The 19,042-nt window shown below is 37.6% G+C and overlaps 1 protein-coding gene across 1 annotated transcript in view; it reads left to right on the top strand.

Moving 5' to 3' along the window:
• PSMA8 (proteasome 20S subunit alpha 8) overlaps positions 1–19,042 on the top strand; it is a 55,776-nt gene that overhangs the window by 13,729 nt on the left and 23,005 nt on the right. Inside the window, exons 3-4 of the mRNA XM_032293148.1 lie at positions 6,514–6,638; positions 8,343–8,465. Of these exons, the coding sequence (XP_032149039.1) occupies positions 6,514–6,638; positions 8,343–8,465 (248 nt within the window). The remainder of the gene's footprint in view (positions 1–6,513; positions 6,639–8,342; positions 8,466–19,042) is intronic.

Raw genomic sequence — 19,042 nt, 5'->3', positions numbered from 1 at the left:
GGAACACTTTTACACTGTTGGTGGGAGTGTAAACTAGTTCAACCATTATGTAGGACAGTGTGGCACTTCCTCAAGGAACTAGAAATAGAAATTCCATTTGACCCAGCAATCCCATTACCGGGTATATACCCAAAGGATTACAAATCATTCTATTATAAAGACATATGCACACATATGTTCATAGCAGCACTGTTTACAATGGCAAAGAACTGGAACCAACCCAAATGCCCATCGATGATAGACTGGACAAGGAAAATGTGGCAGATATACACCATGGAATACTATGCAGCCACAAAAAAAATATGAGTTTTTGTCCTTTGTAGGGACATGGATGAATCTGGAAACCATCATTCTCAGCAAACGGACACAAGAACAGAAAATCAAACACCACATGTTGTCACTCATAGGCATTGAAAAATGAGAACACATGGACACAGGGAGGGGAGCATTACACTGGGGTCAGTTGGGGGGTGTCAAGGGAGGGACTGTGGAGGGGTGGGGAGGTCAGGGAGGGATAACATGGGGAGAAATGCCAGATGTAGGTGACAGGGGGATGGAGGCAGCAAACCACATTGCCATGTGTGTACCTATGCAACAATCCTGCAGGATCTGCGCATATACCCCAGAACCTAAAGTACAATAAATAAATAAATAAATAAATAAAGATATTTAAGTGGCTCACAGTTCTACAGGCTGTACAGGAAGCATAGCAGCTTTTGCTTCTGGTGAGGCGTCAGAGAGGTTTCAATCATGGTAGAAGGCAAAGGGGGAGTGAGACATCTCTCATGGCCAGAGCAGGAAGAAGAGAGAGAGAGGGGAGAGGTGCCAAATACTTTTAAACAACCACATCTCCTTAGAACTCTATCACAAGAACAGTATTAGGGGGATAGTGCTAAGCTACTCATGAGAAACCACACCCATGATCTAATCACCTTACATCCAGCCCCACCTCCAACATTAGAGATTACAGTTGAACATGATATTTGGGTGGGTACAGTGATCCAAACCATATCACCCTGTCTAAAAAAAAAAAAAGAAAAAAAAAAACGGATTAAAACTATACAGAAGGCCGGGCGTGGTGGCTCAAGCCTGTAATCCCAGCACTTTGGGAGGCTGAGGCGGGTGGATCACGAGGTCAAGAGATCGAGACCATCCTGGTCAACGTGGTGAAACCCCGTCTCTACTAAAAATACAAAACATTAGCTGGGCATGGTGGTGTGTGCCTGTAATCCCAGCTACTCAGGAGGCTGAGGCAGGAGAATTGCCTGAACCCAGGAGACGGAGGTTGCGGTGAGCCAAGATTGCGCCATTGCACTCCAGCCTGGGTAACAAGAGCAAAACTCCGTCTCAAAAAAAAAAAAAAAAAACTATACAGAGTATTGTTTTCCGATCAAAATGATGGAATGGAACTAGAGATTAAAGGCAGAAGGAAGACTTGAAAATCCACAAACACACGGAAGTTAAACAATATATTTCTAAATCACCCATGGGGCAATGAAAAAAATCATAAGAGAAATTAGCAGAAATCTTGAGAGAAAGGCAAATAAAAGGACAACATATCAAAACTTAGGGAATGTATTGAAAGTAGTGCTAACAGGAAAATCTTTAGCCATAAACACTTATATTAGAAAGATCTCAATTCAACAGCCTGTCTTTATACCTTAAAACTAGGAAAATGAGAATAAGTTTAAAGGTCGTAGAAAGAAGTGATAAATCCCTGATGACTCCCTCCCCTAATTGTGTTTCATATTGTCTGTTAGCATGTAGTGTTTTCAGCTACTTTCTACTGTTGTAAAATATTGTAGTACTAAATCTGTGAAAAAGAAGTAATAAAGATCAGAACATAGAAAAATAACAGAATAGAAAACCAAAAGAGAAGAATAACAAAAATCAAGAGTTGGTTCTTTGAAAAGATCAGCAAAAACTGACAAACCTTTAGCTAGATTGATCAAGAAAAAAAGAAGACTCAAGTAAAATAAGAAATGAAGAAGGGGACGTTAGTGCCAGTTTTACAGTTTTACATTTTTATTTTAATTCTTAAAAACAACTTTAAGAGAGTATGTGAACAATTGTACATGGATAGATTCCTTGAAGCAAAAATTACCTTCTCAATAAGATATATTAATAGAAAATCTGAACAGACCCAGACAAAAGCCTCCCAACAAAGAAAAGTCTAGGACTAACAACTTCGCTAGCAAATTCTATCAAACATTTTAAAGAAGAATTAATAGCAGTCCTTCCTCAAACTCTTCCGAAAAATTAAGAAGGTGTAAACACCTCCAGGCTCATTCTATGAGACCAACATTAACATGATGCCAAAGCCAAAGACATTACAAGAAAAGAAAACTATAGACAAATATCCCTTGTGAGCAGTGAGCAAAAATCCTTAATCAACTACTAGCATACTGAATTCAGAACATTAAAAGAGTCGTACATCATGACCAATTTGGATCTATTCCTGGAATGCAAGGATGGCTCAACATATGAAGATCAATCAGTGTAATACACCACATTAACAGAAGGAAAGAAAAACACTACATAATTACATCAATGATGTAGAAAAAATGTATTTGACAAAATTTCACACTCTTTCTTAGTAATGGCACCCAACAAACTAGAAGTAAAAGAAAATCACCACAACATAATTCAGGCTATATATGTTAAAAAAATTCACAGCTGACATCATGCTCATTGGTGAAAGATTGAAAGCTTTCCCTCTAGAACCAGGAAGAAGATAAGGATGCCCACTTTTGCCTCTGCTATTCAACATAATAATGCAAGTCTTAGCCAGAGCAGTTAGGAAATAAAAAGAAATAAAGACATCCATCCAAATTGAGAGGGAAGAAAAATAATCTCTGTTCACAGAAGACATGATCTTATATAGAAAACTAAAGATTCCACTAAAAATATTACAAATAATAAAGAAATTGAGCAAAGTTGTAGGACACAAAATCAACACCCCAGAGTAATTTCTTTCTTTTTCTTTTTAATTTGGGACAGAGGCCAGGTGTGGTGGCTCACACATGTAATCCCAGCACTTTGGGAGGCCGAGGTGGGCAGATCACCTGAGGTCAGGAGTTTGAGACCGGCCTGACCAACATGGAGAAACCCCGTCTCTACTAAACATACAAAATTAGCTGGGCGTGGTGGCACATGCCTGTAATCCCAGCTACTTGAGAGGCTGAGGTAGGAGAACTGCTTGAACCCAGGAGGTGGAGGTTGTGGTGAGCCGAGATCTCACCATTGCACTCCAGACTGCGCAACAAGAGCAAAACTCCATCTCAAAAAAAAAAAAAAAAAGACAGGGTCTCACTCTATCACTCAGCCTGAGGCACAGTGGCATTATCATTGGTCCCTGCAGCCTTGAACTCCTGGACTCAAGCAGTCCTCCCACTTCAGCCTCCTGAATAGTTGGGACTACAGATTGTGCCACTGCACCTGGCAATTTTTTTAATTTTTATTTTTGTAGAGATAGGATCTCACTATGTTGCCCAAACTCGTCTCAAACTCTGGGCCTCAAGTGATCCTCCCATCTCAGCCTCCCAAAGTGTTACGTTAAAGGCGCAAGTCACCACATCAATCCCCAAATCATTTCTATATACTGACAATGAACCATCAGGAAAGGAAATTAAGAAAAACAATTCTGCTTGCCATAGCATCAAAAAGAATTAAATACTTATTTGAAATGAATTTAGGGAGGTGAAAGATTTATTCTCTGAAAAATACAAAACATTGCTGAAAGTAATTGAAGAAGACACAAATGGAAAGATATTCTCCATTCATGGATTGGAAGACATAGGATTGTTAACATGTCAATACTATCCAAAGAAGTCTAGATTCAATGTCATCCCTAGCAAAATTCCAATGATTTTTTAAATAAAAAAGAATTATTCATATGGAATGACAAAAAATTTTGAAAAAGAAGAGCAAAGTTGGAAGTCTCACATGTCTTGATTTTGAAAGCTACTACAAAGATACAGTAAGCAAAACAGTTTCATACTAGCATAAAGAATGACATAACTAATGGAATTGAATAGAGAGCCTAGAAATAAATCCTTGCATATATGATATGGTCAAATGACTTTCATCAAGGATGCCAAGACTACTCAGTTGGGGAAAAGACAATCTTTTAAACAAATGGTGCAGGGAAAACTGAATATTCACATAAAAAGAATGAAGTAGGACCATATACAAAAATTAACTCAAAATGAGTGGAAGACCTATACATGAGAGCTGAAACTATAAAGCATAGTGGGAAAGCTTCATGATATTAGATTTTGAAATGATTTCTTGAATATGACACTAAAAGTACAGGTGAAAAAATAAGTTGGACTACAAAAAAAATTATTTCATGTACCTTGTGGAATTCCACTTAGTAGTAGAAATTTTACATTATAATTGTATTCTCAATATAAAATTGTGGTACAGATTGAACATCCCAAATTGGAAAATCCAAAATGTTCCAAAATCTAAAAATTTTTGAGCACTGACCTGATGCTCAATGGAAATGCTCATTGGAGCCTTTTGGATTTTTGATTTTCAGATTAGGGATGCCCAACCAGTAAGAATAATGCAAGCATTCCAAAACCTGGAAAAACATCTGAAACATCTCTGATCCCAAGCATAGGAATACTCACCCTGTATGTATTTAAGAGCACTAGACCGAATACTCATTTTTTTCTGTAGATTGCTTATTTTTAACCAAAGTGAAATTGTAATTTTAAATGTAAATTTTAATTTGATTCCATTTTTTTTTTTTAGAGACAAAGTTTCATTTTGTCATCCCCAGCAGGAGTACAGTGGCATGATCATAGCTCACTGTAGCCTTAAACTCCTGGGCTCAAGCAATTCCCCTGCCTCAGTCTCCCAAGTAGCTAGGACTACAGGCATATGCCACCATGCCCTGCTAACTTTTTAATTTTTTGTAGAAATGGGGTCTCTCTGCATTGCTCAGGCTAGTCTCAAACACCTGGCCTCAAGCAAGTCTCCTGATTCATTAAATGTAAATTTTAAATGTAATTTGTTAAAATAAAATTTGTTCTCTGCTAGCCAATTAATAATAATCTTGCTACTTATTAAAAATGGAAGGCCGGGCGCGGTGGCTCACGCCTGTAATCCCAGCACTTTGGGAGGCCGAGGCGGGTGGATCACGAGGTCAAGAGATCGAGACCATCCTGGTCAACATGGTGAAACCCCGTCTCTACTAAAAATACAAAAAATTAGCTGGGCATGGTGGCGCGTGCCTGTAATCCCAGCGACTCAGGAGGCTGAGGCAGGAGAATTGCCTGAACCCAGGAGGCGGAAGTTGCGGTGAGCCGAGATTGCGCCATTGCACTCCAGCCTGGGTAACAAGAGCAAAACTCTGACTCAAAAAAAAAAAAGTAAAAATAAAAAAAAATAATAAAATAAAAATGGACATGCACATAATTATGTTGCTTATATACTTTATCACTATTTTTTTCTTTGAATCAATTATATTACTACTTTTCTAAGTATGTTACTTTTATGTTTCCTCAGGCTAGGATGATATTTACATTGTTAAGGGGAAATACATTTTCTGTTTGATCATATTTTAAATTGAGTGACATTTTCATACATAGGAAAGACTAAATCAGTTTCTTGCCATTTCTTTCTCATAGATGACATTTGCAAAGGGAAGAAGAGAATCAGTTTCTCTTCATTTAACTAAGTATCTGATTACAATTTCTAATCAACCTATGGATGATTATTAAGAGTAGCATTTTCATATTAACTGTCTTCGGGGACTGAAGATTCTTTCAGCTTTGTAGAAACAGGATTAAAAATGATATGGAAGGGAAACAAGAATTTGTGACAGCAAAAGACTGATGATTTTGTTAGAAATGACTGCATTTCCAAGATTTTGTGAATGCACTTCCTTAGCAGTTTAGTTAGTATTAAGAGAGTAGGAAAAGAAACAAAATGTACATGGAAAAGTCAAATGCCGAAGTTTAATAGAAATGTTGACAACCATTGCATCAGTTAAAGTTCATGGTCCGTTTCTTACTCTTTTGGTAAAAACACATTCTATCTCCTTATAGAAATGTTGAGAATTATCACATGATAGTTTGGTATTGCAAGAGCAAAGTCAAGTGTTTTCTATTTTAACATTCTTCATTTCGAACTCTTGGTTTTAGACAAAAACCTGAGACATGACTTGTCACAGTTGTGCTAATGTAGTTTGAATTCAGTGAGTATATATTCAATAATGAAGTAATATTCTTGTTTTCATAAGAAGAAATCCAGTTTACTATTAGTGTTTAAACTATTATTCTTTAAAACATCATCTGTAAAAAACAAACAAGAATCCATCAACTTAAATCTCAAAATAAACCAGAATGTAGGACAAATGACACTTTATTTTACATATCTTTTAAAATGAGCATGTATTGAGAAAAAATGGATAAGAAAGATTTCATTGTGGCAAAAACCCATTTGATAAGGAAAAATGTATTGTAAAAAATGTTTTTTGTGAAGCTTTGACAATTTTTACAGGACTTACTGCTGATGCTAGAGTAGTAATAAACAGAGCCCGTGTGGAGTGCCAGAGCCATAAGCTTACAGTTGAGGACCCAGTCACTGTGGAGTATATAACTCGCTTCATAGCAACTTTAAAGCAGGTAAGCTAATATTCTAACATACTTTGTCAAGCTTTCTCCTTTTTCATAGAAGTACCACAGTTAACTCCAACCAGTCTCTTAAATCTATTAAATTTCTTATTTCTCACACTTTATATCATATTTTTATTCCAGTAAAATGGATTGATTTAATCACAGAAATCTTGATTGGTATTAATTCTGGGAATTATATTCAAGTTGAAAAAACAGTAAGTCTGATCTTTTAAAGAGATTTCTATACTTCTGGAGATTGAATTGCCCAGGCTGGTCATGAACTCCTGGGCTCAAGAGATCTGCCTGCCTCAGCCTCCCAAAGTGCTGGGATTACAGGCATGAGCCACAGCATCCAACCTAAAAATAAATATATATATATTTTTAAATACATATAATAAAATTGGAAAATAAGAAAATAGATATGCTACATAGGCAAGACCAGGAAGAAAGCTGACATAAAGCTATTTCAAGCCACAGAGTTACATACAGTTATATACAGCCACAGAATTATTTATAGTTATATAAAGTTGCCTAAAAATTTAGTCCTTAGGCTGGTGTGGTGGCTCACGCCTGTAATCCCAGCACTTTGGGAGGCCAGGGAGGGCGGATCCCCTGAGGTCAGGAGTTTGAGACCAGCCTGGCCAACATGATGAAACCCCATCTCTTAAAAAAAAAAAAAAAAAAAAAATTAGTGCTTAGCTTTCTGTCAGGAATGCTTCTTTGCATGACTTTTGGGGCACCAGTCTCAGTGTGAATTCTGCTCCTTAGAGCACAAATTCCAGGAAGTTTCCTGACACTAAAGCAAAAAGACATACAATTGGTTTCCAGAGACCCATGATCTGTGAGGAAAAAGCGTGCTCTTCTTCAGGATAAACAAAGGCTTTCTTGTCTTGGGACTGAAAGAAATGTCTTATTTGGGTTTTTAAGAAGAGATAACCTAGTATATAGTGAACAGAATGTCCTTGATGATAATACTGTCAAGTAAGAATACTTGATAATAATAGTAACATTTATAGCATCCCTCAAGGTAAGCTGAGGACATGTTTCTAAAGCACAACTTACTGAAATCAGCATTAATGAGAACCAAAATGTATGGCATAGTTCTCTGCTGTATTAGAGATTATATTCTAGTTATGTTACCAAATGTATACAAAGTAACAAGAAAATGATTTTAAGACTATATGTAAACAAACTTATGATTTTATTGTATAGCATAATTTTCTTTTTTTTTTTTTGAGACAGAGTTTCGCTCTTGTTACCCAGGTTGGAATGCAATGGCGCGATCTCGGCTCACCGCAACCTTCTCCTCACCGCAACCTCCTCCTCCTGGGTTCCGCCAATTCTGCCTCAGCCTCCCGAGTAGCTGGGATTACAGGCACGCGCCACCATGCCCAGCTAATTTTTTGTATTTTTAGTAGAGACAGCGTTTCACCATGTTGACTAGGATGGTCTCAATCTCTTGACCTCGTGATCCACCCGCCTCGGCCTCCCAAAGTGCTGGGATTACAGGCGTGAGCCACCGCGCCCGGCTGTATAGCATAATTTTTTAAAATTTCATCATGAATTGAGGTTGCTCCAGGAAGGGTCAGGAAAAAGATCACTAATATATGTAGAATTTAGGGAAGTGGATGATTTGGACAGCAATGCTTTATTATTAGAATTTTTTATTTTGTAAGTAATAGTTTTATTCTAAAAATATGCTTTATTTTTCAGAAATATACCCAAAGCAATGGAAGAAGACCTTTTGGTATTTCTGCCTTAATTGTAGGTTTTGATGATGATGGTATCCCAAGATTATATCAGACAGATCCTTCTGGTACTTATCATGCTTGGAAGGTGAGTCATGAATTGATTAATATATTTTTTAGAAGTTTAGTAAATATTCTGCCTATAGGACTCTTAAAATAAAAAGCTTAGTAAATATTCAATGTAAATGCTGTATTGCTTTGAGAGACATGACAAAATTATGTTGCATTAAAATATTGATGTTGGTACAAATTTTATAAATGTAACTATTCAGCTAGTCAGAAACTACAGTGATTTTGGTTAGATAAAGAAACACATTCGTTTTTTGAGCACAAGGTCTTTTGAAAAGATGTGACCAAAGTAACTGTTTATAAATGGTCAAGTAAGAGAAATATACAGTTCCTATTTATTGTTTATTATTCCAAATGAATATTGTACCATATAGATGCTTGCTTCACATAGAAATAATCTTTCTGCTTTTAACAAAGAATTAGATGGACATTTAAATTCCTACTGAAATATATAATGCATCTTCTCCATTCTAGGAGAGTCAGAGCACCCTAAACTGTGAATCTATACTCATGCGTTAATATGTAGCAATGATCTCTACATAATTTCTAGCATGTAGTTTGTTTTCTGGATAAGTTGTTATTCTTGTTTTGACACCCAGCTACAGTAATGAGTTTGTTTAATGGTACACTCAAATCCAATGCAAAAATATAGGGCTTAGCCAGGCATGGTAATACACACCCATGGTTCCAGATACTTGGGAGGCTGAGACAAGGGAATGGCTTGAGTCCTTTTCAGGTTACAGCGAGCTATAATTGTGTCTGTGCACTCTAGCCTGGGCGACAGAGCAAGACCCTGTCTGAGAAACACCAACCAAACAAAACTCTCCCCAGAAAACACTGCTAGAGCCCAGAGAAACCTAGTTTCTAGGAGTGAATTTTTGTATATTCCTGTATATGAGAATAAGACTATACTATAGAATCCAATATAAGTGATTTTGACTTTATGAAAAGTTAAATACCCAGACTTTAAATAGTTTTCTACAAAGTTGATTTTACTATTATTTAGAGCCAAATAAACTAATGGGGAAATAGTGTTATGGTCTTTATGCCTGTGTTAAATAAAAAATTTGATTTGCACTGACAATACTTATAAGATACTATTTTACAAAGCATTAACCAGGCAGTAAAGCAGTGGATTATATTCTTACAACAAATATCAGAATGTTTATGTCAGCTGCACATATCCTTTTAATCTGAGTTATCTAATTAGTAATTAGAAGGTATAGATTTACATGCTGCAAATATCAGACTTTTTATCCTCTCAATTAGAGATCTCTTACTGTACTCGATTTCTTGTCTCCTAAATCTATGCCCTAAATAAACCAAGTTACTACACTCGATCTTTAAATATTTTGAAGCCTGCCATCTTCTGTTTGCATTTATCATTACATCATTATCCTTTATTTCTAAATCATAACACAACATTTTCCAGGTTTACATAATTTTTCTGTTTTAATTTGTTTGCTTTCTGAAGACATACAGAGTATTTTATTTTATCTCAGTCAGGAAAATTATGGAATTTTTTAATTGTTGAGAATTTTATTGATCATCTTGGTCTGAAACTCTGCTCTGGTGTCTTCAGTTCTCATGGTGGGACAGGAGGTTATGAACATTGTGTACTTGTTCGCCTACACATGGATACCCCCCGTCTACATTTTACTCATTTCATCTAGTGTACTTTCTTGTGGGATTTTGATTGAAGGAAATATTATTCAGCTTTTGAAAAATCACCTTTAACAAAAATCATTTGAAAACCTTTTTATTTTATGTATTTGGCAACTGAGATTTTTAGGGGTTAAGTGATTTTTGTTGCTCTTGTTAAGTTTACCTTCCTAGCCTGGTGTGGTAGTTCACTCCTGTAATCCCAGCACTTTGGGTGGCCAAGGCAAAAGGATCACTTGATTCCAGAAGTTTGAGACCACCCTGGGCAATGTAATAAGACCCCACTTCTACAAAAACAATTTTAAAAATTAGCCAGCTGTTGATGGTGCACACCTGTAATCCCAGCTACTTTGGAGGCTAACGTGGAAGGATCGCTTCAGGCCGGGAATTTGAAGCTACAATGAGCTAGGATCATACCACTGTACTCCAACCTGAGCAACAAAGTGAGACTCTGTCTCAAAACAAAAAAAGTTCACATTCCTAGTTAATAGCAATATTGCAATTAGAACTCAGAGTGTTTTATTTATTTTATTCTATATTTTTTGTACTATATCATGCTACTTCCTTTAGGCCAAATGATTTTCTATGCATGTTATGTAAATTCAAATATCTATTCTTGGAAGGTAGAATAAAGTCTTCTGACTTGATTTCTACTTCTAGGGATTATAACACTTTAACTATGAGATCAAGTTTTTCTTTTTTTGTTTTGTTTTGTTTGTGTCTACGTCTTATTTTTATGTCTGTTTTTTACTCTGACGTACTATACCAAGCAACCTGATAAAATGTTGCAGTGGACTATTGAGAACACAGCTATGGTACCAACCATACTTTGCAGTGCTATTTTGTAAGCTTATGAAGTACAAGCAGAGGAAAAGGTAGACTTGGTAGGAGAAATAGGAAGTTAATAAATAGAAACTGTGGACACATGACCTGTTGCAGAAATGAAAACAGAAATAGCTAATACCAGCATTTTGGTTTTTTTAGGTTCTCTACCTGGCAGGTAACATAAATTTTATTTATGAAGACTGGGCCTTTAATGATCTTGTCCTAATGGGTAATAGTGCCTTCCATTAACTTTTTACACTTTACAGGGGAATGCTAAGAGAAGCCTCCAGAAAATCCTTTGAATTTTTGATGCCTCTTCCCTTGTCCTATTGTGTAATGGTCACTTTATTTCCATTGATAATGAGAACAAATCATACTGTTGTTACAGTAACCCCTTATTTGCTTGTTGGTTCAATAACATGAGGAGTCTAAAATGGCCAAGTGGCAATCTCAGCTTATAGTTCAGTGAAATTATGTTCTCTGATAGAAATATACTCCCCACTTCTCTCCTCTTCTTTCCTTTGGGAACTAGAACCCTTAAACTAGCAGAACCAAGTGGGAACAAGCGACAAAGATTTTCAAGTGGACCATTAAAGGTATTCATGAGACACATCTATTCCTTCGTTCCTAGATTTGAGGTTATGTGAAAAATGAATTACTAGTTATGGCTCAGGATACATACAGGATCTTATAGAACAGAACCCTAGCCCTATAAGATGTCACACAGCTGCTGCTGTAACTTGAGTCGTCATAGCCTATTCTAGAATTCTGTCAGGCTGGCTAATTCAAGGTGATAAGAGAATATAGTAAAACCAATGAATCTCATGAACATAAGCCAATTACCCTATTTCCTCACAATCAGTTCCTTGCTCAGAGGCTATGTTTTCTAGGATACTATGATGGTGAAGAAAGCTATTCAGGTCCCCAAAGTGGTGCATGGCAGTAGTCCTAACTACTTGGGAAGCTGAGGCAGGAGAATGGCTTGAGCCCAGGAGTTCCAGGCTGTAGTGCACTATGATCATGCCTGCAAATAGCCACTACACTGCAGCCTGGACAACATAGACTGTTTCTAAGAAGATGAAAGAAAGTATTCCATTAAGTCCACAGGTAGGAGAGCTGACAGAAGCCTTTGGCACAAGTAAGGGAAACTTACATCCCAAGTAAGTTTCTCTTTCATGGAGGGCAAGCTGCTGCTCTTTCCAAGGCAGAAAAGTCCAACAAACTCAGTCAGCCATGTTGGCAAGTTGCTATGAAGCTCTGCCAGTATCCAGATTAAAAAAAAAAACAGGGATACAGTAAGGAAACACCTATTTTTAGATTTCTTTTTTCCTTATACATTTTTGTACTGAGAAAGATGTTTTAAAGTTTTTTGACAGATGAAAAAATTGTATGTATTTATGATTGTAAATGTGATGCTTTGTATGTGTATATACTGTGGAATGATTTAAATCAAGCTAATTAATATACCCATCATCTCACATACTTATTTTTGTGATGAGAACATTTAAAATCTATTCTTTTTAAGCAATTTTTAAGTATACAGTACATTATTACTAACTTTAATTACTATGCTGTACAGTAGATCTCCAGAATTTATTTCTCCTAACTGAAACTCTGTAACTTTGAACTATCAACTTCCCATTCTCTTTCCCTCCTCAGCCCTCCCCTGTTAACCACCATTCTGTTCTCTGTTTCTATGAGTTCAGTTTTTTTAGGTTCCACATATAAGTGAGATCATAACATACTTGTCTTTCTGTACTTGGCTTAAAAGAAAATGTTTTTTTAGGAACAAGTTCTGGCGCTTGGCAAATTACATTAAATTAAAAATTATCCTGCTGTAAACATCTGCAGTGCTATAATGATTGTTAACATTTTTTAATGCATAGCTAAACACAAAAATAAAGTCCTAAAGGTCCAGAAATAAGGAATTGAATAACACAGTAATAAGCATGTGAGTTGATAACTCTGTACTTAGGGATATTATAGTGCAGGATTCCCAAAGATTGTTCACCATCAAAAGTATAAAATATATAAACAGCCCATCATTTAACAAATATTCTGTCTATAAATACTGAATTTTTATTACATATTGAATACTGTTCTAGGTTCTGGGAATATAGAGGTGAACGCAACAGATAAAAATTCCTGCCCCTATGAAAGCCTAAGAGAGGAGGACAGACTACATATATATATATTACTGTGAATAAAATGAGAGAACAAGGTTAGGAGTATAGACAGTGACTGGTATATACAAGGTGGTCAGGGAAGATCCCTTTGAAAAGGAGACATTTGGACCGGGCACAGTGGCTCCCACCTGTAATCCCAATACTTTGGGAGGCTGAGGCAGGTAGATCACGAGGTCAGGAGTCCAAGACCAGCCTGACCAATATGGTAAAACCTTGCCTCTACTAAAAATACAAAAATTAACTGGGCGTGGTGGTGCATGCCTGTAGTCCCAGCTACAGGCAGGAGAATCACTTGAACCCAAGAGGCAGAGGTTGCAGTGAGCCAAGATTAGCCACTGCACTCCAGCCTGGGTGGCAGAGCAAGACTCCGTCTCAAAAAAAAAAAGAAAAGAAAAGAAAAGGAGACATTTGAACAGAGACCTGAAGAAAGTGAAGGAACAAGCCAGGCAGTTATTTGCTTTGGTGTTCCAAACACAGAAACAATAGGGCAAAATCCCAAGACAGTAGCATGTTCCATATTTATAAAAAATAGCAAATAGGCTATTATAGTTAGATTTCTATTCTACAGCATACAGACTGAGCATCTATAATCCAAAAATTAGAAATCTGAAATGCTTCAAAATCTAAAACTTGTTGAGCACCAACATGACTACACTACAGCAAGTCAACAAGAAATACAGTGGTAAGAAATGAAGTATTCAGAGATAGGGGGCTAGATGTTGTAGGGCTAGAAAGCCTTGGATAGACTTACCGTATTAAATAAAATGATACAGAAAGCCATTTGAAGTTTTTACATGTTGGAATAACACAATCTGATGTATACTTTTAATGTGTCTCTCTAGCTGCTATATTAAGAATAGATTATAGGGAACTTAGTGTAGAGGCAGGGAGATAAGTTACAGGCTATATTCAATAATCCAGGCAAGAACTGATTTAGATTAGAGACATTAGGCCAGGGAAAGGTTGAGAAGGACCCAGCATAGTCTACAAAGGAGGAGAAGAGGCCAGTGTTCTGGATCCCAAGTGAAAACAGTATTTGAAGAAAGAGTTAACTGATTCACTTCCATCAAATGAAAAGAGGACTGTGAAATGAATGGATTTAGTGATGTGCAGACCATTGGTGACCTTGACAAGAACAGCTTGGATGGAGTGATGGTGATGAAAGCATGACTGGAGTGAATTTAAAAGAAAAAGGCTCATACCTGTAATCCCAGCACTTTGGGATGCCAGAATGGGAGGATCACCTGAGGCCAGGAGTTCAAGACGAGCCTGGGCAACATAGTGAGACCTTGTCTCTACAAAATAATAAATGAATGAATGAATGAATGAATGAAAAAGGGAGAGGAAAGATCAAGAATCAAGAGGGTTTAAAACCATCAAGCAACAGATGGCTGGCAAAAGGATATTCACATGGTATATTACTTGTTAATCACAGAGAAGAAAGTGTACTAGCTTTTCAGTGGAGAGTTGTGGTGGACACCACCATCACCATCAAACTTAGCATCTCCTATAATAGGATAAACTGGCATTGTATGCCTCCCGCCGTGGGCAATGGAAAAGAAATAACATGACTTTAGTAGTAGTATTGCCATTGGATTTAACCTAAATCTGATTGAGGGAACAATCGGCTAAATCTCAGTTGTAAAGCATTCTACAAAATATATCAAAGATGTTAATGTTAATGAAAAACAAAGGCATGGAAACTTTTCTAGTTTAAAGGAGACCAAAGAATTAATGTAGTCCATGATTTTTGGCAGTATACTGGATGTGGGAAAAACAAATGCAAAGGACATTTTGAGGACAACCAGAGATACTTAAATATGGAGTGTATCTTAGATAATATTGTGTCTGTTTTAAATTTTGGGGGTGTGATGATTATAATGTAATTATATAAGAACAACCTTGTGGGTTTTTGGCGGGGGGTTTTTGGTGGTTTTTGGTTTTAAGATGGAGTCTCTCTCTGTCACCCAGCCTGGAGTGCAGGTGTGTGATCTCAGCTCACTGTAGCCTCGCCCTCCCAGGTTCAAGTGATTCTGCTGCCTTAGCCTCCTGAGTAGCTGCAATTACAGGTACCTGCCACCATGCCAAGTTAATTTTTAGGAGAGACATGGTTTCACACTGTTGACCAGGCTGGTCTGGAACTCCTGACCTCAAGCGATCCACCCACCTCGGCCTCCCAAAGTGCTGAGATTACAGGGGTGAGCCACCACACCTGGCCCAGGGCAACCTTGTTTTAATGAGATAGATGCTGAAATATTTAAGGATGAAATATAATGATGTTTGGAACTTCAGCATTAAAGTGTGTGTGTGGTGTGTGTGTGTGTGTGTGTGTGTGTGTGTGGTGTGTGTGTGTGTGTGTGTGTGTGTGTGTGTGTGCCTGTATGTAAATTGAGAGAGGTAAAACAAATACTTCAAAATGTGAATAGTTCATGAATCCAAGCAATGAGTGTGGTATTAGTTGTTCGTTGTACTTTATACTTTTAATAAGGTTAAATTTTCCAAAATAAAAAATTGAAGAAAAGGAAATAGGAAGTAAAGATAGTGCTTTTAAGAAGTTTGGCTATAGGCCGGGCGTGGTGGCTCAAGCCTGTAATCCCAGCACTTTGGGAGGCCGAGGCGGGTGGATCACGAGGTCAAGAGATCGAGACCATCCTGATCAACATGGTGAAACCCCGTCTCTACTACAAATACAAAAATTCAGCTGGGCATGGTGGCGCATGCCTGTAATCCCAGCTACTCAGGAGGCTGAGGCAGGAGAATTGCCTGAACCCAGGAGGCGGAGGTTGCGGTGAGCCGAGATTGCGCCATTGCACCCCAGCCTGGGTAAAAAGAGCGAAACTCCGTCTCAAAAAAAAAAAAAAAAAAAAAAAAAAGAAGTTTGGCTATAAAGGAGAGTAGACAAACAGAACAGTAGCTAGAGAAGAATGTAGGTTCAAGGGAAGTTTTTTCCCCCAAAGATTGGCAATGCTATAGGATTCCTTCATTCAACAACAGTATTAGGCTCTTACTATGCACTAAGCACTCTTCTGGACACTGGGGATAGCAGTGATAAACAAAAAATTCTCTGCATTTCAGAGATTAGAGAAAGATAATCTCTTAGGTTTTTAGGTAGAATTAGAGAGAATCTACCCAGATGATTCATTTCACCTGCCAAATTTGGTACCCGTCATTTAAATTTGAAAAACTATGGCTGGGTGTAGTGGCTGATGTCTATAATCCCAGCAGTTTGGGAGGCTGAAGTGGGTGGATCACCTGAGGTCAAGAGTTTGAGACCAACCTGGGCAGCATGGTGAAACCCTGTCTCTTCTGAAAAAAAAAGAAAAAAAGCAAAAAATTAGCCAGGCATGGTGGCACATGCCTGTAATCCCAGCTACTCTGGAGATTTTTTTTTGAAAACATGTATTTGCCACAATGAGCCTGACAATTCCTTTGTGAAAAATTAATAAGCATGATTATTTAATGTTTTAGAAATCACATGGATCAACAATTATGCAGAAGATCTGCATAATTCATAAACCAGTTTTCCAAATGACCAAGCATGATATTATAAAATCTTGCAAGATGAAATTCCTATTCAAAGCAAACATTATGTAGGTTTTACTAATCCCTATTGACCAGTAGAAATTAAAACTGTAGGCCGGGCACAGTGGCTCACACCTGTAATTCCAGCACTTTGGGGGCCGAGGTGGGCAGATCACAAGGTCAGGAGATTGAGACCATCCTGGCCAACATGGTGAAACCCTGTCTCTACTAAAATACCAAAAAAAAAAAAAAAAAAGGTGGTGCGTGTCTGTAGTCTCAGCTACTCGGGAGGCTAAGGCAGGGGAATTGCTTGAACCCAGGAGGTGGAGGTTGCAGTGGCCCAAGATCGCACCATTGCACTACAGCCTGTGACAGAGCAAAACTGTGTCTCAAAAATACATATACATATATATATATGTAATTGTTTCCTAAAAACATGTTTATATTAACATATGTTGTAGATGAAATTGGATCCCCCAAAGTGCATACATTGAAGCCTTAGCCCCCAATAATAGGGCCTTTAGGGAAATAATTAAAGTTAAGTAAGGTCCTAAGGATAGGACCCTAATCCCATAGGATTTGGATTTACACTACCTACACACTAATAAAATTAGCTGCTACTGTTTCATGGATCCTGGCAGAGGACACAAGACCCTTTGGGTCAGAAACAAAAGACTTTATTACTCATGGCACATCAAACAGTATGAGCATTGCATATTTGCGTAGATTCCCTCTGTCCCTAAGACCCACGGGGTCGATGAGTTGATATATATGGCCTGATTGAATGCTGTGCACAAAGATGGTTTGCTTCACAGCTAAGGAACACCAAGCATGAAGATTCTCTTGGTTTTATAGCAAGCAATAAGCTAGCCTGCCCTTTATCTGAGGAAAGACATTTCTTTGTCTCAAGATTACCAGCTGCACAAACAACCCTGAAAAACAGAGCATTGTCTAGGATCCCAAGGCACATGATATCTCTCAACAATAATACAGTAAATACCAAAAAGTATAACACAAACAAAAGCACTTTGGAGTTCTCAATAATTTTTAAGAGTATAAATTGCTGATCTGTAGCAGGGATCAGAAAACTTATAGGGGCAGAGGGTAAATATTTTAGCCATGTAAGCATTGCAATCTGTGTTGCAATTACTTAACTATACCGTAGTAGCTTAAACTAGAAATAGACCAAAAATAGATTTACATAAATAAATGGGCATAGTGATGTACCAAAAATGCTTTGTTTACAAAAACAGGGAACTGACTTGCAGGCTGTAATTTTCTGAGTCCTAGACTATATATAACATTTTTTTATATGTATGTAGCAATGTGGTACAAACCTTATAGAGGAAGTTTCCTGAGCACGGGGTTAAGCTGCATATGGAAATAATTGTTCTTAGAGACCAGTTGAGAAGCCATAAGCCACTTTGGATATCCAATCCATTATTATTTAATGATAAATTAATTTAAAAGTACTCTTATATTCTCTTAAAAAAAATGCCTCTGGTGGTCGTACTTTGCTTCCAACGACCACCTCATTTTGCAGCAAACAGCATACATTTCATGATGGTACCAGTTCCTCATGCCTGCCAAGTGCCATTGTTGGCACAGAGGAAGCCGGTGGATACCAGGGGTCTTCTTAATAGCTAAGAAACCCTGAACTTGAGAACTCTACCACTTTTGTAGTAGGCAGTGAGAAAGCCTCCCCTTTTTTTGCAGAGAGATATGACCTCATTCCTCAAGGTTGTTGGCTACTAATACCGTCCTGAGGAATAGCCCTGTCAAGAGTGGTCAAGGCCATGCATTCTTGGCATACCCAGAATGTGCACTCTAATTGTCAACAGTGTGACTCTGTTAAAATTTAAGTCATCTCAGGTCACCCCTCTGTTCAAAATCCTCTCTTGCCTTTCAAGTAAGTCAGAGTAAAAACCAAAGTCTTTACAGTGGTCTAAAGACTTTAACTGGCCCCCACCTTAACTCTCCAACCCAAAGCTTATTAACTCTTCCCTTGTGCTCCTACTCAGCCACACTGGCCTCTTTACTGTTCTTCAAAGGCCAGAAGTGTGCCTTCCTCATGGCTTTTAGATTTTGTTTTTCCTTATTTTTTCCTCTCCCCAGAGCTTGCTTCTCACAGATAACCACATGGCTACCGTCCTCACCCTCTGAGTGAAGCCCCTCCTAGCTGGCCTTTCTAGCACTATAACCCATTCCCAATGCTCTTATTTCCTATCTTGGCTTTACTTCTCTCCTCAAAACTAATGTACTGGTGATTACAAACAACTAATGTACTATTTACATGTTTCCATGTTTACCTTGTTTATTATCTTACCTCTCCCTGCTAAACTTTAAGATCTGTGAGTGCAGGGATTTTTGTCTACTTTTTTTTTTTTTTTTTTTTTTTGAG

The sequence above is a fragment of the Sapajus apella genome, unplaced genomic scaffold (genome assembly GCF_009761245.1).
Source record: "Sapajus apella isolate SASKATOON/1434 unplaced genomic scaffold, GSC_monkey_1.0 scaffold29, whole genome shotgun sequence".
NCBI lineage: Eukaryota > Metazoa > Chordata > Mammalia > Primates > Cebidae > Sapajus > Sapajus apella.
Note: the sequence above shows the minus strand (reverse complement) of the source record. Positions and strands in the feature narration are given on the sequence as shown.